We start from the raw sequence: 20,522 nt of genomic DNA, 5'->3' as shown, positions 1-20,522 counted from the left end.
GGCCGACTAGCCTGACGGCGCTAGGGAGAGACATTGATTCCTCCTCTTAACTACTGGCGTGGACTTGATATACCTGGATGCTGACTCCCATTATCGAATTGCCACTGTTTCAGATGAGCTTTTATTTTATTGTTCTAAATGTGAGCAAGTATTTGTCATCTGTTCTATTGTGGATTAATAAACCTATTACACTAAGAGGCACTTTTTCTTTTACTTTTGGACAATTTCATGCTCCCAACTTTGTGGGAACAGTTTGGAGATGGCCCCTTCCTGTTCCAACATGACTGCGCACCAGTGCACAAAGCAAGGTCCATAAAGACATGAATGTGCGAGTTTGAGGTGGAGGAACTTGACTGGTTGAGGTCAGGACTCTGTGCAGGACAGTCAAGTGCCTCCACCCCAAACTCGCTCATCCATGTCTTTATGGACCTTGCTTTGTGCACTGGTCCAAATCATTTGGTGGAGGGGGGATTTTGGTGTGGGGTTGTTTTTCAGGGGTTGGGCTTGGCCCCTTAGTTCCAGTTAAGGGAACCCTTAAAGCGGAGTTCCGGCCACAAAATCGACATAATCGATTTTGTGGCCATCCGCTTGCTCTTCTTCACCTGAAAAGGAATTGGATAGTTAGGATTATTTTTTTTTTTTACTTACCTTGTAATTGTAGAAAGAAATACTCACCTATTTTCCACTTCCTCCCTCTGTGGCCGCGGCCCGCGCCGTCACTTCCGGTTTGCAATGATTCCTGGGAGCTGAACGTCATCGCTCCCAGGAATCAATGCGACGGCACCTCCCCGCTCGTCACTTCCGGTGCGACGCCGCATTCCCTGCTAAACAGCTTCTGGGCATGCCCAGAAGCTGTGTAGGAATGCGGCGCCGCACCGGAAGTGACGAGAGGGGCCGGTGCAGGCGCATTCTGGGAGAAGAAGACACGGAAGAGGACGCAGAAGAGGACCGCGCCGGCTTCAGCTGCCCACAACAGAGATGGAAACGCTGTAGAAGAAATTTTATAAGTGAGTATTTCTTCTTGCAGGTAAGTGCGACCCGGGACAGATCAGAGGCTAGCCATTGTGGAATGTCCTAGCCCTGACTGTCCCGGGGGTATGTTCATTTAAAAAATGTTTTGTGGCCGGAACTCCGCTTTAAGGCATCAGCATACCAAGACATTTTGGACCATTTCATGCTCCCAACTTTGTGGGAACAGTTTGGGGATGGACCCTTCCTATTCCAACATGACTGCACACCAGTGCAAAAAAGCAAGGTTGAGTCCTGACCTAAACCTGATACAACACCTTTAGAATGAATTGAGCGGAGACTGTGAGCCAGGCCTTCTTGTCCAACATCAGTGCCTATCCTCACAAATGTGTTTCTGGAGGAATGGTCAAACATTCCCATAGACACACTCCTAAACCTTGTGGACAGCCTTCCCAGAAGAGTTGAAGCTATTATAGCTGCAAAGGGTGGGCCAACTCATTACTGAACCCTACGGACTAAGACTGCCCACAAAAGAACACCCCTGGCAGCGAAAGTGTTAAAAAAAAAAAAAAAAGAGAGACTTTGAATATCTTACGATTACAGAAAATGTTCTAAAATGACAGAAGAGACTCTGATACCCCTAGATTCGATTTTCCCAAGTCTTGCGGTCAGTTCCCCATCCCCCTGCATGCTCACCATGTAAATTAGGCTTTTCCATAGGAGCTACACCACGGGATGACGTTCCCCAGATGTATTTGTTGGAGGGAGTATCAGTGATGGCTTTGTCAGTGCTCGGTGGATTAGGTAGAACTTTGATTGGGTTCTGCTGTTGTTCCTGAGGATTATGCAGGATTTTTGCTGATCTAATGCGACTGACAGAGATTTTCTCTCCGTGGAGGGGCGCCAGGGATGAGAGAGCCAATCCAATGGGCGCGAATGTTAATTCCAAGAGAACGCACGGGCAACCGCGTACCGAATCCCTGCAAATCCTCCTTCTTTCTTCTGATGAAACAGGCCAAATCGATGGAATATTTTAAAGATTCTTTCTATCATTTCCTATTCTTTCTACTATCGGAACACTCATTGAATTACAAGAAGAGCTCTGCTTTGTAGGTGGGCTGCCATTGCTGACCTCTTGTTCTGAAAATGCCAGTTGTCTTGTTTGTCATTATCATCCTTTGATTTTTAAATTTACAAATCTTCTTATCCCAGCAGGATGAAAGTTCTGATTGTATCATTGGCTGGTCAGTGATACATTAAAGCTGATCTCCCTGATGATGATGATGATGGTGATCATATCCCCCCTTATGTATTTATACATGGAGATCATATCCCCCCTTATGTATTTATACATGGTGATCATATCCCCCCTTATGTATTTATACATGTTGATCATATCTCCTCTTCTCAAGAGAGAATAAATTCAGTTCCTCTAATCTTTTCTCATAGCTGAGCTCCTCCATGCCTCTTATCAGTTTGGTTGCCCTTCTCTGCACTTTCTCCAGTTCCCAGATATCCTTTTTGAGAACTGGAGCCCAAAACTGAACTGCATATTCCAGATGAGGTCTTACTAATGATTTGTACAGGGCAAAATTATATCTCTCTCTCTGGAGTCCATGCCTCTCCTAATACAAGAAAGGACTTTGCTTGCTTTGGAAACTGCAGCTTGGCATTGCATGCTATTATTAAGCTTATGATCAACCAGAACCCCCAGATCCTTCTCCACTATGGATTCCCCCAGATCCTTCTCCGCTATGGATTCCCCCAGATCCTTCTCCGCTATGGATTCCCCCAGATCCTTCTCCACTATGGATTCCCCCAGATCCTTCTCCGCTATGGATTCCCCCAGATTCTTCTCCGCTATGGATTCCCCAGATCCTTCTGTGCTATGGATTCCCCAGATCCTTCTCCGCTATGGATTCCCCCAGATCCTTCTCCGCTATGGATTCCCCCAGATCCTTCTCCGCTATGGATTTCCCCAGATCCTTCTCCGCTATGGATTCCCCCAGATCCTTCTCCACTATGGATTCCCCCAGATCCTTCTCCACTATGGCTTCCCTCAGATCCTTCTCCACTATGGATTCCCCCAGATCCTTCTCCACTATGGATTCCCAGATCCTTCTCCGCTATGGATTCCCCCAGATCCTTCTCCACTATGGATTCCCAGATCCTTCTCCACTATGGATTCCCTCAGATCCTTCTCCGCTATGGATTCCCCCAGTTCTACTCCCCCTAGTATGTATGATGCATGCATATTTTTAGCCCCCAAGTGCATAACTTTACATTTATCAACATTAAACCTCATTTGCCACATAGTTGACCAATGAAACAGTGCATTGAGGTCGGCTTGTAAGCTGGAGACATCCTGTAAAGAAGTTATTCCACTGCAAAGCTTGGTGTACGGGCTGGTGTGGTGCGGGGGCCAGCCGCCACTGCTGTTGAGTGCCCCCCACAGCAAGCAGCTTGCTATGGGGACACCTGAGCCGAGTCACAGCTTTCTGTATCCATTCAAACACGGAGCTGCAGCCCGGCCCTGCCCCTCTCTCTGCTGATTGGCTCACTGACTGATTAACAGCAGCGGGAGCCAATGGCACCGCTGCTGTGTCCCAGCTAATCAGGAGGAAGAGTCTTGGATGGCCTAGACACTCGTGGACATCCCTAGATAGAGAGGGGGCTCAGGTAAGATTTAGGGGGTGCTGGGGAGGCTGCTTTACACAGAATGATTTTTATCTTAATGCATAGAATGTATTAAGATAAAAAAACCTTCTGGCTTTACAACTCCTTTAATCACTTGCCGACCAGCCGCTGTAGTTTTACTGCGGCAGGTCGGTTCTGTTATGTGAAACAACGTACCTGTACGTTGTTTTGTGTAGCAGTTAGTAGGGACGCGCTCGCGTTGCTGGAGGCGCGCGCACGCATGGATTGGCTAGAATGGGAGCCAATCAGCGGGTCTGGGGAAACAATGTCTGCCAGGCATCTGCGATCGCTCCCCGTGGAGACAGAACAGCGGTCTGCCGAAGTAAACGCGGCAGACCGCTATTCTGGCAGTGATGAACACAGGGATCCTGTGTTCCTCCTATTTAGGAACACGGCTCTCTGTGTTCATCCAGTAAGTCCATCCCCCACACTATTAGAAAGCGCCCCGTAAGCCAGTGATGGCGAACCTTGGCACCCCAGATTTTTTGGAACTTCACTTCCCATGATGCTCAACTACACTGCGGAGTGCATGAGCATCATGGGAAATGTAGTTCCAAAACATCTGGGATGCCAAGGTTCACCATCACTGCCCTAGGCATACTTTTAACCCTTTGATCACCCCTGGTGTTAACCCCTTCCCTGCCAGTGTCATTAGAACAGTGACAATTACTGTAGTAATGACACTGGTCCCCTCAAAAGTATCAAAAGTGTCAGCTAGGTGTCTTATCTGTCTGCCGCAATGTGATGTCCCACTAAAAATCGCAGATCTCCGCCATTACTAGTAGAAATGAATAAATAAATAAAAATGACGCAAATCTTTCCCGTAGTTTGTAGACGCGATAACTTTTGTGCAAACCAATCAAAATACGCTTATTGTAATTTTTTTTTTTTTACCAAAAATATGTGGCAGAATACATATTGGCCTAAATTGATGAAATTGTTTGATTTTTAAAGTTTTTTTATTAGGAATGTTATATAGCAGAAAGTAAAAAAATATATATATGTGCATATATATATATATATATTTTTTTTTTTTTCAGAATTGTCGCTGTTTTTTTGTTTATAGCACAAAAAATAAAAACCACAGAAGGTGATCAAATCCCACCAAAAGAAAGCTCTAATTGTGGGAAAAAAAGGACATTCATTTTATTTGGGTACAGCGTCGCACGACTGCGCAATTGTTAGTTAAAATAATACAGTGCCGAATCGCAAAAAATGGACTGGTCATTAAAAGGGGTAAAACCGTCCGGTCCAGAAGTGGCTAAGAGACGTATGTAGGCAGTGGGCTGGCTCTTGGGAGGAGTTATGCAAATATCAAAAGGCCTTGATGGATCGGTGTCAGTCTGGAGGAGTGGGCGTTCCTAAGCAGGTTGCATTTGCATGCAGACCAGGGTCGGGATAAGGGGTGGGCAGGAGGGGCGGCTTCCGTGAGCGCAATGGAAGTGGGCGCAATGGCCCCTGCAATAAATCCCTGGTTTATTGCAGGGATGAGGGCACTGTGACCTTAACCCTAAAGGAAGGAGGGGGGGGCAGTTTGGCATCTTTGCCCTTTGGCGCTGGATGACCTTGTCCTGGCACTGATTCAGACCACCCCATAGTTGCCAACATTTAAAAAAAATTTCCAGGGACACTTTGCAGCACAGCTATCAATTACCACACCCACTTCCCTGAAGCTCCGCCCACTCTGCATAATTAATCTCGCCTACTTATCAGATTATAGGGTCTACTCAATATAGAGAGAATTGCAGGAAATTAAAAAGGGAATTTTAAATTTTAGGCCACAGTAGCAGAGTTGGAATAATTCTCCCATTCAGCTGCACTACTTCTGCATAACATTTATGGGCAGCCCGATTAACAGGCGCTTCCAGGGACAATGTAAATTACCTGGGACAGGCTCCTATTTGCAGGGACTGTCCCAGGAAAAAAGGACAGTTGGCAAGTATGCCACCCTAGGTATTACCAGGGAAGGACTGGGCCAGGGGGCAGGGGGGCAATTGCCCCCCTGGGCTGCTCTGATGCCCCATAAAAAGGCTGCACCGCTTCTGGCACAGACATACCTAAAAGATTCCTGGTGAAGGGAAGTAAAAAGTCCCTGCCACTGACCTACTAAGTTTGGGACAGAGCGCAGCCTCCTCCCCCAGCATGAATGGTGTAAACTGTGTCTGAGCAGAGGCCGGTTCCATGTCCCACTAGAGACTCTCCTCCCCTGGCCAGCCCCAACTCCCCCCCAACCAGCCTCTGCTGGCCAGGCCGGGAATCCGGATTCGGCTGGTGAGTAGAGAGTACCGGGAGTGGAGCTTCAGTCTAGAATGGGGGTCAGGAGGAGGCTGGGAAGTGGGAGGAGGCTGGGAAGTGGGAGGAGGGCCGAGTCACTGCACCATGGGCCTCTGGTAGGTACTTGCCCCCTGGGCTGAAAGTTGCCAGTCAGCCCCTGGGTAACACCCACATGTGATGCTGAGCCGCCATGATTGAAATCCAGTGAATGAAGGGGGAGGGCCAGTCAGGTTGTGGAGGAAAGCGATAGATGACGCTGGAGATCCTCCACCCAAGAAATAAGGTCTGGGTCTATCTGACTTGCTGCAGCTTCTAATGCACATTGTGAGAAGCTCACAGGAGAGGACCCGATACAACTGTGCAAGACTGATGCGGAGAAGGGGGGGGAGGTCAGATATAAAGCAAACCGAAATATACAAATAATAATTTTGGTCATCTAATTTGTGTTTTGATTTTTTTTTGGATGGAGTTTTATTATATTCTTCCTCTTTGTAGATGTGGAGCGGGAGATTCACGCGGCACCGCACACCAGCGAGAAGGTGATCCAGCTTTTCAGGAATAAGAGCGAATTCACCTTCCTGGCCTCCATCCAGCAAAGGTCCTCCTCATCCGGGGTCATCCTCTCCATACGAGAGATGGAGCACAGGTAAGAGAATGTACCCCCCACCCCCATTCCCTCCTCCCCCTCTCTGTCTCCTAAATGTCATCTGCCTCCTACAACGTGAACGACAGACAACTGGAGTGTAACGCAGGCACCCCGCCGTGACAATGTAACACAAAGTGACGGCGGAGAGAGCAGGCCCGGCGGGGTGTCATTTCTGCGGAGAATGAAAGGTCATCGATCTCCCCGGCTGCTCTGCCTGGCTGAGAATCGGTTAATATTGTTCTGTTTGGCAGCAACAAAATAGGAAATGGGGGAAATCCATTGTGTCTCTTCTTGATGGTTATTCAGAGGGCCTCCGCCAGGCTGTGTGTTTGCCAAAATAACATAACAAAGAGTTTTTATACAGATTATTGATGTCTTTTCTGTTTTATTATCTTTTTAGTTTACTATTTTGCTACACTGTATGGCCGAGAACAGTTGCGGCCGGTCCATAAGGGGTGCAGGGGCGCCGCCCCCTCCCCAAAGCTTTGCCAAATAGGAAAGCTAATCATAGAATGATTTATTTTTAAATACTATATGTATTGGGGTATAACACGCACTTTTTCTGCCTGAAAATGGAGTGTAAAAAATGCGTGCGTGTTATACGCTGATATTTATAAAAAAAAAAAAAAAAACGATTGGGGAAGGGCACCAGGCAGGGCCGATCTTGGTGCACAGGGTGCTTCACACCCAGAGGCAGGGCAGAGGGGGGGCGCCCAGGGTCGGGCCGAGGGAAAGGAGGGGCGATTACTCAGAGCAGGGATCTCCCGCTTACCCGGCGGTCGCTGTCATATGAAGTCCCGCCTCCTATGATAGACAACATACTGGTCTAATGCCGGGACATGTGATATCTATAGTAGCTAGTCCAAGAGGTGGGACTTTAGATGACAGCGACTGCTGGGTAAGCAGGAGATCCTCGATCTGTGTAATCCCACGGCTCTCCTCTCCCCGCGTTAAAGGACATTGATCAGGCTGCATTAATGGACACTGGTGAGGCTGCATTCATGGACACTGGTGAGGCTGCATTCATGGACACTGGTGAGGCTGCATTCATGGACACTGGTGAGGCTGTATTGATTGACACTGGTGAGGCTGCATTGATGGATACTGATCAGGCTGCATTTATGGACACTGGTGAGGCTGCATTCATGGGCACTAATGAGGCCACATTCATGGGCACTGGTGAGGCTGCTTAGATGGGCACTGGTGAAGCTGCTTAGATGGGCACTGGTGAGGCTGCATTGCTGGGCACTGGTGAGGCTGCATTGATGAACACTGTTGTGAGGCTGCAGTGATGGACACTGGTGTGAGGCTGCATTGATGGGCACTGGTGGTGCTGCATTGATGGGCACTGGTGAGGCTGCATTGATGGGCACTGGTGAGGCTGCATTCATGGGCACTGTTGAGGCTGCATTCATGGGCGCTGGTGAAGCTGCATTCATGGGCACTGGCGAGGCTGCATTTGATTAATAAAAAAAAGTTCTGAATTCCCTTATTTTGCTTCAAAATTCTTTATTTAAAATCTAGGATTTATTCCTGAAACCTCCCTCTTAATATTAAGGTGTGTGTTATACACCGATAAATACGGTACATGATAATATGACTAACATTTTTTAACATGTTAATGTGTGTGCACTGTGCGGGGCACCAGACTAATAGGTGTCATTTAGGTCTGTCAATTTTTGACAAGCATGTGATTAGAACCTGAAGCTCTAATTGGCTTGTCTTAGGTTGTCCTCGGGGCGCAGACCACTGCACCTGGAACCCTCCCACATTTGATTTTAGGGAATCAATATTTTCCATCGCGTCACTTCCTGTTTCCCATCCCGTCCAATCAGGAGGCTGACAGAGAGATTGTGTTAACACGTAAGCTGATGATTGGAGCCGTAACATGGAAACCGTGACCGTGGTGAGTGAGGGCCTGGATGGGTTTATTTGCGCCCCCCCCCCCCCAAAAAAAAAAATTTTTTAGCACCAGCCGTCATTGGTCAAGAGTATGTGAATTCGCCTCCAAATAACGGAGGTCAGGTATTTCCAGTGAAGGGTACTGATAATGCTACTTCATACAAAGGCAGAGTTTAGGAAAGACCATTTTCTGTTCCAGCATGACTCTGCCCCTGGTACAAAGCCAGCTCTATAAAGACATGGTTTGACCAGTTTGGTGTGGAGGAACTTGAGCCCTTACCTCAACCCTTCTGAACACTTTTTTGGATGAATTGGAAAAAGTCAGGTTTTCTCGTTCAGCATGTCCATATAGACATGGATTGACCAGTTCAATGTGGAGGAACTTGAGTGTCTTGCATAGAACTCTGGCCTCAGCCCTACTGAAAACCTTTGGGATGAATTGGTATGAGCAAGGTCTTCTCATCCAACAACTCCATGAAGACATGGATTGACCAGTTCGACGTGGAGGAACTTGAGTGTCCTGCATAGAATTCTTATCTCAACCCTACTGAACACCTTTGGTATGAATTACTTTTGAGCCAGGTCTTCTCATCCAGCAACTCCATAAAGCCATGGTTTGACCAGCTCGATGTGGAGGAACTTGAGTGTTTTGCATAGAACCCTAACTCCTGTACAAAAACACTCTGAGCATTTTTTCACTCAATTCAAGGTTTAACTTTATATTCAAATTGATTTTCTGATCACCTTTTCTGCCAAGGGAACAGGCGTTTTTTTAAGCCCAGTGTGCATGGACCCTGAAGCATACTATCACTTTCTTGTCATAATTGATCACACTTCTTGCCCCTACCCAACAAAATATATATATATATATATATTTTTTTTTTTTTTTTTGGTGGGTTGTGGCCCTGCCCTTAACCCTAATGGCTGATGTCCCTCCCAAAGCATCCTGGAATACTGATGCCATGCATCCCAGGAAGCTTTGGGAAATTTACGCTATGCATGCACCATGGCACATGGGACCCGGGGTGGTGCAGTGTAGCAGTGGCTTACACAAGGTTGAATATGCTGGAGTGTGAGTGGTGTTTTTGGAGGTAACCCAGCAGTCAGTGTAAAAGTGGGAATAATTGCAATGGGGGGATAAAGTTTCCCTTTTAAAGACTTGTAGATACATCTGAGTTTGCTGTGTAAAGCTGAAATCTATTACTGAACCAAGTATGAGAAGAAATGAACTCCGCGCTAAGGATATCTAAAGGAATGAATAGGCTGCCGCCTACCCTGAACTACAGTCCGAAGACTGTGTAAAAGTGAGATAAAAATTGGGGTAATGGCGCTGCCTTAGGTAAAAATTTAGAGTGTCAACGGTGATAAATAAAATGTATAAATGTATAAAAACACCGTAGTGTATATGGGGGATTGGTGGTCAATATATTAACAGTGCAACAAATGGATGAATATATAGAATCAACATATGATATATAAATAAATAGTAAAACACAGTGGCTGGTGTGTGACAATAGCCCAGTGATAAAGTGCAATTATTTGATCATAGTTTTATCGGTATATACACGTTATCACCTTGATTGCACTTTATCACTGGGCTATTGTCACACACCAGCCACTGTGTTTTACTATTTATTTATATATCATATGTTGATTCTATATATTCATCCATTTGTTGCAATGTTAATATATTGACCACCAATCCCACATATACACTACGGTGTTTTTATACATTTATACATTTTATTTATCACCGTTGACACTCTAAATTTTTACCTAAGGCAGCGCCATTACCCCAATTTTTATCTCACTGAACCAAGTATCCCTTCACCCCTGATTTAAAAATGGAAAGTGAAAGCTATTAGAAAACCATAGAAGGAACAATGTCCTACAGGCTTAGCTAGGCAAGAATGACTCTTATTTAGATCCTTTTCATGGGTTCCTTCTCGTGGGATCCTTCTCATGGGCTCCTTCTCTTGGGATCCTTCTCATGGGCTCCTTCTCTTGGGATCCTTCTCATGGGATCCTTCTCATGGGCTCCTTCTCTTGGGATCCTTCTTTTGGGATCCTTTTCTTTGGATCCTTCTCTTGGTTTCCCTCTCTAGGGATGCTTCTCATGGGATCCTTCTCTTTGGTTCCCTCTCTTGGGATCCTTCTCTTTGGTTCCCTCTCTTGGGATCCTTCTCTTTTGTTCCCTCTCTTGGGATCCTTATTAATGGATTCTTCTCATGGGATCCTTCCTACATAATCCTTCTCAATACATCCTTCTCATGGGATCCTTCCTACATATCCCTTCTCATTAGATCCTTCTCATGGGACCCTTTAATGGGATCCTTCTCATGGGATCCCTCTCTTGGGATTATTATTATTAATATGATGCAGGATTTACATAGCACCAGCAGTTTATGCAGCGCTTTACAATATAAAAGGGAGACAATACAGTTACAATACAATAAAATACAAGAGGGTTAAGAGGGCCCTGCTCAGAAAAGCTTACAATTTCATAGGGTGCTGCAAAAGGTTGCAATGGTGGGTAATGAGCTGATGGAAGTGATAAAAGATTAGTTAGAGGTGTGATAGGCTTCCCTAAAAGGATGAGTTTTCCTAAATCCCATGAAGATATACTCCTTGCTCAGCTTTCCCAAGATCCTGTTATGCGCATTCAGAAGCTAAAAGACACCATATAAGGTCAAGCTGTTGACTAGGGATGATTGAACGGTTTGGGTCGACCATTGGTTCGACCCGAACATTGGCTGTTCGAAATTCGGCCGAATTCTGGACTTTTTGCGGTAAAAGTTTGGAATTCGGCCACCAGAACCACCCAAAATGCAATGGGACAGGAACTGGGCTTTAAAAGCCCATGATTGGCCCAGAAACATCAGTAAAAGCAGATTGGAGTGACTAGGGGGTCCAGAGGCCAATCGGGAGTGAATACGCCCCCCAGTATATAACATAGCCCCGCCAAATCTCTAGCACTGTATTACAGAGGCTGTGGAATAGAGTGGAAGCAGTTCTGCTGCTCCAGTGTCATTTTGCAATTATTAGTGTGAGGAAAGGGATATGTAGTGTAGTTAGGGTACTATATACCACTATAGTTAGATTCAATAATCTAGTTTCTGTAAGGAAAGTGTTAAGTGTCAGGGTGACCGTAGTTTAGGGTGAACTGACTCTGCTATGGCAGGGTGACCGAACTCTTCCATGTCAGGGTGACCGCCAGAAAAAAAAGATAATTTTTCTTAGAATTTCAGTAGCGCAGGGATGGGGCTCCACTCCTTTCACACCTATATGTGTGTATGTGTATATACAGTATATATGTGTGTGTGTGTATATATACCCCTATACAGAAGTTCAGATGTCATGCCTGCCTCCAAAGACGCCCAAAAAATGCCCAATAAACGCCTGAAACAAAAACGCCCAGGTGTGAAAGGAGCGGAACCCCACCCCTGCTCTACTAAAAATTCTAAGAAAAATGATCTTTTTTTCTGGTTCTGGACATGCTACAGAGCTGAAACTTCACAGGTACACCTTTTAGACCCCCCAGACACTAAATCCAAAGAAATCTCATTTTTTTTCAATATTTTTTTCAATAATTGGCTCTCTATCAAAAACAACAATTTTTAAGAACTTTTTTTTGTGTGATTAATAGTCCCTGGGGCATGACCCAGAACCCTAGGCACTTTTTAGGGGCATTTATTGGGTTTTAGGGCTTTTAAAATTGTGTTGTTTGATTCCAGAAGTTCGGATCCCATTGATTTCAATGGGGTTCTGGAATCCGAACCGAACTTTCAGAAAGTTTGGGTGTTCTGGTCGAACCAAACTTTTCAAAAGTTCGATCATCCCTACTGTTGACATGACAGGTGTTTGGAGGTGTCATTGGACCTCTGGCCCCTGACACTCAACTTGAAGAGTCACACCCTGATTAAATAAGTCAAATAAGATGGAAACATACAGTAAATACTTCCTAAGAAAGCCTACACAGTTATATTACCTACCTAAGCTTGATCTCAGTGGTAACACTTCTCACAAACTGGCTTGTGCAGCAATCATATGTATGATATCGGTTTTTACGGGAACTGGTATTTTTCCTCTAAGCTTGTTGGTCACAACCCCTCTTTACACAATAAAATGTCACCTGGTGTATGGAGGGTGCTGATCCCTGTCAGCGGGGGAATTGCCATCCCTCTCTGCAGCCATATTACTGATGGAAGTCAATGACACACATGAATTCTCCCTCACTTTCTCCCAGAGGTGTGCTCAGGTCTGTGGTCCTTTTCACGGGTCACCTGGCAGTTTCATTGCAATCATTTCTCTGCAGCTCTGGCTGAGTTTTTCTATGAGAAGAATTGATGCGCCATGATGGAGTAGAATCCTGATGATTAAGAGCAATAGATGGAGCTTATCTCAGCAGGCTATTTATCAATACGTTCCCCAAAAAATCTATCCATAGTATTAAAGGATCAGTTACTACCTTCATGCAAGAATTTGCATCTTCTTCTTAAATGATTGCCAATGGGTTGGCTTTCTTATGAAAGATTTTTCTTGCTGTCTCGATTAGACTTACCTTGCAGAGGATGATAGGCCCATAGTGGTCTGACAGTTGCTGCTCTACCAACTGCCCGTCATCATCATTAGATAACCAGACTTCCTAAAATGTCTTCAATTACCATTTATATCCATCAAAGTGCGGCCCATGTTTAGGCAGGTGGAGGCTGCAGTATATACTCAAACCTAAAGGTGGCACTGTGTTCTTCATGCTGGTAGGAGCCCAAGGTCTAATTCAGGCATGCCCAACCTGCGGCCCGGAACCCCAGGTAATGCGGCCCACTACCCCCTGCCAATTTTTTTTTTGCTGGGGAGTAAGGAAGTCAGGTCGGGGGCTTGGCCACATCGGCTTCCAACTAACGGTAGGCAGAGGCTGCCTTGGAGGGGGGGGGGGGCGGTGGTGAGGCGAGCATGTGCAGTGTTTCTGACCCTTACCACCATGACCACTTCAAATCACTGAAGTGGTCATGGTGGTTAGAGTGTTTCTTTAATATCTTTAAGAAGAAGTAAACCTCTGTATACTGATTCCATTTTATTTGATCATCCTCCAGTTGTGTTAAATAAGTGCGGCGGGTGCGGCGGCGTGGGAAGGGCATTTTATGACTTACATACCTTAACTATAGTATATATTTTATATGCGGCCCGAGAAAATTTCTCTACACTCAATGTGGCCCAGAGAAGCCAAAAGGTTGGACACCCATGGTCTAATTAATCCCTGCTATGGGCTCCAGGCAACCATATTGGGAAGGACAGCATATTTTATTGGATACTGAAATCCTGCAAAATTTGGGTAGCCATCTTGACACAGAATATTATAAATAAGAAATTCTGCATATTGTGGGAGTAAGATGGGGACAGAGCCCCCGATAGTCAGGGAGAGCATAGGACTAGCTATAGGGAGAGAATAGGAGTAGCATTAGGGAGAGATACCTGTTGAGGTGGAAGAGAATAGGCTATCCATTGCAAGGCACCATGGTCATTCCTATCGCCACACCCATCACTGGGGAGGAGGGATCCATCATCCTGCTGACTATGCCAAGATGGCTGCCTGGAGCCCATAGCAGAGGACAGTTAATCCTCAATGGGCTCCTGGCAGCCTAAAGAAATGGCACATTGCCACCTGCAGGTTGGAGGATATACTGTACCCTCTACCTGCCTACACACAGGTTAAGGTGCAACTGCATTTGTGGCTTTTCCTTGGACTTGACTTTGACATACATGTTCTAGCCTAAAGGGGGTTGATACATTTAGAAGTTGCTGGGGGTCCCTCCTTACTCCCGTTTGGCTCCTTACTCAATAAACAGTCCAGGGTTTTGGGTTTTTTTGTATTTATTGTTGAACTTGGATGGGAGAGGGGGATAGTGGGATTCACAGTAGATAAGGACAACTTTCACTTGGCCTCATCAGTTTACTTGTATGGAAAAATAAAGTGGTAATATCCCGCTTTTTGACACTTTTACCTACAGGTAAGCCTATAATAAGGCTTACCTGTAGGTACAAATAATATCTCCTAAACCGGCATGGTTTAGGAGATATTTACAGTGCATGCAGCCGCTTGCGCGAGCGGCGCATGCGCTCTGAAGGTCCGGGGGGACCTTCAATTAGTTTGCCGGGAGCTTGCCGGAAAATCACTCCCGCGCGGGAGTGACGTCATCGTGGCTCCGTCCAATCATCGCGCCGGAGCCGTCTCTTCCGGCCAATCACCGCGCCGGAGCCGCCGAACCCGGAAGAGACGGCGAGGGATCATGGCAGCGCCCGCAGCGATGTCCGGGGGTCCGTGTCGGGGCTTCGTTCTAAGGTAAGTTACACATAATGGGCAAGTATGCGATGCATACTAGCTCATTATGCCTTTGTCTTGCAGGTTTTTATTTTTTTTTTTTATTTTTTAGGGTTTACAACCGCTTTAAGTCTTTTTGCTCTCTCTAGCAGAAGACTTGATGCAAACTACTTTATCTTCAGGACACTCTCTTGCATCCCCTTGACTGACACCCATCCACTGACTCTTCTAGCTGAAGAGATGGCCCTCACAGGACAGACCCCATGACACAGATATGTACTCCAACTTTTTCAGTTTTTTTTTTAAATTCAGAGTTGGGACACTGGGAGATCAAGAAACTAATGCAGTGACACCATTACTGCGCTGTACATATTCAGTGCAGAGAGAAGAGCTGTGGGAGGGGTCAATCGAGCTACACCCACTATGAACTGCCTGTGTTCTGCCGAAAACTCCAACTTGCCAAGAACTCCAATCACGTCACTTCTGGTGAGTGTACACCAGGACACAGGACACCAGGAATAATTGGAGATTTTGATGAGTTGGTGGTTTCGCAGCCTAAACATTCAGGTAAACGCTATAATGAGTGGACATTTTTGAGGACATGTCCTCACTCTCCGGTCATCTCTTGTAGTGTTTCCTCAGCCTGACCATCTCCTGTAGTATATATTTAGCCTCTGATCCTCTTCTGTACTCATTTACCATCTCTTGTAGCATGTACTCAGTCTTTGACCATCTCCTGTAGCATGCACTCAGTCTTTGACCATCTCCAGTAGCATGCACTCAGTCTTTGACCATCTCTTGTAGCATGCACTCAGTCTTTGACCATCTCCTGCAGCATGCACTCAGTCTTTGACCATCTCCAGTAGCATGCACTCAGTCTTTGACCATCTCCTGTAGCATGTATTCAGTCTTTGACCATCTCCTGTAGCATGCACTCAGTCTTTGACCATCTCCTGCAGCATGCACTCAGTCTTTGACCATCTCCAGTAGCATGCACTCAGTCTTTGACCATCTCCTGCAGCATGCACTCAGTCTTTGACCATCTCCTGCAGCATGCACTCAGTCTTTGACCATCTCCTGTAGCATGCACTCAGTCTTTGACCATCTCTTGTAGCATGTCCTCACTCTCCAATCATCTCCTATGGTGTTTCCTCAGCCTGACCATCTCCTGTAGTATATCTTTAGCCTCTGGTCCTCTTCTGTAGTATTTCCACATTCTCTATCAGTTTTCTATAGCATTACATCCAGTGAAAATCATACAGCATGTGGCCCTTTGGCAATGCCCCCCTTACCAAGTAAGTTGCCCACTACTGTGTTATTCTGGATCTGTTTCACACATCCAGTCTGGTTGACAACCTTCAGAAAACCTTTTATGCTGTATTGTGTATGATACAAGTACATGTATAACTGCCTGCTGCTGGCATCTGCCCTACAACTGGCCACATGCAGTTCATTTCCCGTTTCATGTGTACTGCTTCACCCAACGGGAGGGCTAAATTTTGACCTCAGCACCACCAGCCAGCTATTGAACATGTTTCTGCAGGTTTGGGTTCTGGCCAGGTCTAGTGGCACAAGGTTTCCTGAATAAAATATGTTTTTATTTCTTTTTTTTTCTCTTTATTGGAGAAATTGTGTTACAATGTTGCACAGGGCACTGTAGGACCTGATCAGATTCCTTCCGGTATCTGCAATTTTAGCCAACCTTTTCATCTGCTGGCGGCAATGCCACTTGGCGACATTGGCCTTTATTGTGCCCATTGGGTGTTTGGGCTGTATATCATCTGACTGTGTACTTTAATACCCCATTGTCTGTATCCGGGCGGCCTCTGTGTTTGCACAAATAATTCCCTCAGAAGACGGGCAGAGCCGTTCCCCGCACATCACACGGCGCTCTTTGGTTTGATCTCGGCCAATAATGTGGCCTCGCTTCTCTTATGTTCCCCAGGCTTCTCCTCTTCAAATACAAAGCGATCGGTGAGTAGAGAGCTCCAGAGCAAGGCTTTGTTCCCTAACTATGTATATTTGTACTTTTCATTCGTGACTAGTATACACATGACAGATGGGAAAAATATGCCGAAGGACAGGCTACCGATACGTCCAACAGCTTTACCTAAAAGACCGGCCAATCAAAACAATCATGAAAAAGAAAACCAGTGTAAAGGACTGGTGCTGGGAAACAAGTGAAATCAATCTGTGAAATACTAAATCTGTCCGGTAAAAGATGCAACTGTGCAAACATAAAATCAGTTTAATTCACCAAAGCCAGGATCCAGAGGGCTCCCCACCTGTGAAGTGGGTAGGTCTGTTTCCTCTCCGTCTCTGCTTTCTGTATCACCAATTAGATTCAAACTTTCTGTATCTGATTAGCAGCTGTCAGAAAGTTCTTGGCATTGATACTTCAATGCATGAGGACGAGCCTGTAGAGTGTGCGTCTGGGAGCACCACTCCTGCATCAGAGATAGGTGAGCAAAAGATCATTAGATGATTGACACAAGGCAGTGGGTGGACTGGTGCACTCAGAGCCGAGATAAGGGATGGGCAGGAAGGGCAGCTGCCCTGGGCACTGTTATATCATGTGAGGTGGGGGCACTCCGAGGATATTGGGGGAAGGGAATTTTTGTTGGGAGGAGGGATTTGGGGGTGTGTGCTAGGAGTGGTGATTTGAGGGGATTGTGCTACAAAAGGTAATATGGTGGGGGAGGGGGGGTTATGCTAAGATCAGATTTTTTTTTTTTGGGGGGGGGGGGGATTTGTGCCAGTAGGGATGGTTAGGGAGTACTTGTACAAATTGTACTAGGAGGGGATATTGTGGAGGATTTGTGCTAGGAGGGGGGGGGGGGGTGTTGGAATGGGGGGGATTTATGCTAGGAGGGGGGCATATTGTTTTTTTTTGGGGGGGGGGGATTTGTGCCAGTAGGGATGGTTAGGGAGTATTTGTACTAGGAGGGGATATTGGGGAGGATTTGTGCTAGGAGGGGGGACATATTGTTTTTTTTTGGGGGGGGGGTGATTTGTGCTGGGGTCATATGGGGAGAGAGGATTTGAGCTGGGGGTATGGGTGGACAGGGGGGGGGGGATTTCAACCAAGTGGTGGATTTGTACTGGAAGGAAGGGGGCATTATTTGGTATGGGGGAGCAAGCAGATTAGGGCTCAATTGTTTTTTTTTTTTTTTTTTTGGGAGGAGGGGGATTTTTGCTGACACATAATCATACATCTTGGAGGAGCACAATTTGGCATGTTAGCCCTGGGCTCTAAATGCCTTGTCCCGACACTGGGTGCACTATTGCTTGATTTGACCTAGTTTTACCAGGAGTCCACCTCTAAATGTGGCAGGGCAGCAATATTGTGTAGAAGGAGGGGAAATGTTGGTCAATGACTTGCCATGGTGGCAGGGAAATATTTTTGGGTGGCATTGGCAGGTCATCAAATTGGCAGGGGAACTTTATTGGATGGAGGGTCATGGTGGCGGTGGGGAAAGATCTTTGGATGGAGGGTTATGGTGGTGGTGGGGAAACGTCGTTGGATGGAGGATCAAGGTGGTGGTGGGGAAACATAATTGGATGGAGCATCATGGTGGTGGTGGTGGTGGGGAAACATCATTGGATGGAGGATTATGGTGGTGGTGGGGAAACATCGTTGGATGGAGGATCGTAATGGTGGGGAAACATCGTTAGATGGGGGATCATGGTGGTGGTGGGAAAACATAATTTGATGGAGGATCATGGTGGTGGGGAAACATTGCTGGATGGAGGGTCATGGTGGTGGGGAAACATTGTTGGGTGGGGGGTTGTCATGATTGATGATATAATTGACAATGGACAGGGGACACAATTTGGCATGTTAGCCCTGGGCTCTAAATGCCTTTTCCTGGCACTGGGTGCACTATTGCTTGATTTGACCTAGTTTTACCAGGAGTCCACCTCTAAATGTAGCAGGGCAGCAATATTGTGTGGCGGGTAGTCATAGAAGGAGGGGAAATGTTGGTCAATAACTTGCCATGGTGGCGGGGAAATATTTTTGGGTGGCATTGGCAGGTCATCAAATTGGCAGGGGAGCTTTATTGGATGGAGGGTCATGGTGGCGGTGGGGAAACATCTTTGAATGGAGGGTTATGGTGGTGGTGGGGAAACATCATTGGATGGAGGATCATGGTGGTGGTGGGAAAACATCATTGGATGGAGGATCATGGTGGTGGGGAAACATCGTTGGATGGAGGATCATGGTGGTGGGGAAACATCGTTGGATGGAGGGTCATGGTGGTGGTGGGGAAACATTGTTGGGTGGGGGACTGTCATGATTGATGATATAATTGACAATGGATTGGGGACATTTTTTCCTTTTTTTTTTTTTGGTGGGGAGAGTAGTTTAATTTAGGGTTTTTATTTGATTTTAACTCTTTGTGGGAATGGGTAAGGTGCACTAATGTACTCCTGTACTCATTTCCTTGAGTGACTTCTATATTTCTATAAGCTTCCCCCCTCAAACCTCCCCATCTTTTTGGTGACTGAATGTATAGAAGGGGCGCTTGTCCCCCAACAAGCTACCTTGTAAGAAGGGGAGTATTAGTATTGGCCATCCCCCATTGGAAAATACCCACCATTGTTGAAAGGTATGGTGGCTTGGTTCAGTAAGGGGGGATGCATGCTTGCTGCCTTCCCTTTCTTGGCCACCCAGGCTACATGCCCGTATAAAGGTTTGGTTTATATTTTAAGGGATTTTTTTTTTTTTTTTTTGGAGAGGGGGTGTTTTATTTTAGAATTCCTGTACTTATTCCTGTGGGGATGGGCAGATACTGCATCTGGGAGGGGCCATTATAAAGGGAGTGCTTCTAGATTGCTATACTTCTTCTCTCACAAACCTCCACATTGTCTTGGGGACCAGATGTGGAGAAGGGACCCCTGTCCCCCAATATTTGGACATGCAAGTGCAGGGTATCCCCCCAATGTTGAGGAGAGTTGTGGTGGTATTGTTCATAAATGGGGGGGGGGTGGCAATTGCAAGTTAGCCTCGAAAAAGCCCAGTAAAAAATGTATCCTATTATTGTATCAGTATTTTCTGTAGCCATTTTAGCTGCTAATATTCCTGAATGATGGAAAAAAGGAGCAGTATAGAGGGCAGCAGTCACTTGTATTAAAAGTCATGCAGCTTGTTCATTCTCATGTTATCTCCGATTTAGCTAACTTATATATTATACTTTTATGTATTTGTTTTTTTTTTTCCTTAAATTGCTTTTATTTGTGCCATTTTCAGCCCTGGCATTATATTAACACTCAAGTAAAGTCAAAATCTAGGATTGTAGTTTCACCTTGTCACTTAGCGGTTGAGGATTTAAGGGAAATGTTGAGCACTTTTCTCAGCTGATATTTTATACATGAAAAGCGAATTCCTTCCTCCACAAGATGTGTGCAGCTAACCTGTGTCCGGAACCCAACGTCACGAGCTGTACTTTGACTGTGATCTCCGGAGCCTTCAAAGTCCTGTCACAGCCTCATCGGAAGAAGAGAGTCAAATTCGGTGTCCTTTGAGTGACAGCCCATATTGAAGGATCCAAGAGCTCTGCTGAACAGAGACAGCTGCAGACTCTGGTAGGAGTGAAGGACGCTTCAAGCAAGGGTCAGCATGTGCTGCTAGCTTAGTTATAAGGCTTTAACTAGATGAAGGATGCCGTACTTCAAAGAACACGGTGAATCTCAAGCTGGTATCTCAGTGTGCCA

The 20,522-nt window shown here is 46.0% G+C and overlaps 1 protein-coding gene across 2 annotated transcripts in view; it reads left to right on the top strand.

Moving 5' to 3' along the window:
• The window catches only part of NELL1 (neural EGFL like 1), a 1,211,404-nt gene that overhangs the window by 240,221 nt on the left and 950,661 nt on the right, over positions 1 to 20,522 (top strand). For both annotated transcript variants that reach the window (XM_082270280.1, XM_082270281.1), the window contains exon 3: positions 6,436 to 6,586. In XM_082270280.1, the coding sequence (XP_082126406.1) occupies positions 6,436 to 6,586 (151 nt within the window). The remainder of the gene's footprint in view (positions 1 to 6,435; positions 6,587 to 20,522) is intronic.

The sequence above is a fragment of the Pelophylax lessonae genome, assembly GCF_965119305.1.
Source record: "Pelophylax lessonae genome assembly, chromosome: 10".
Lineage (NCBI taxonomy): Eukaryota > Metazoa > Chordata > Amphibia > Anura > Ranidae > Pelophylax > Pelophylax lessonae.
Note: the sequence above shows the minus strand (reverse complement) of the source record. Positions and strands in the feature narration are given on the sequence as shown.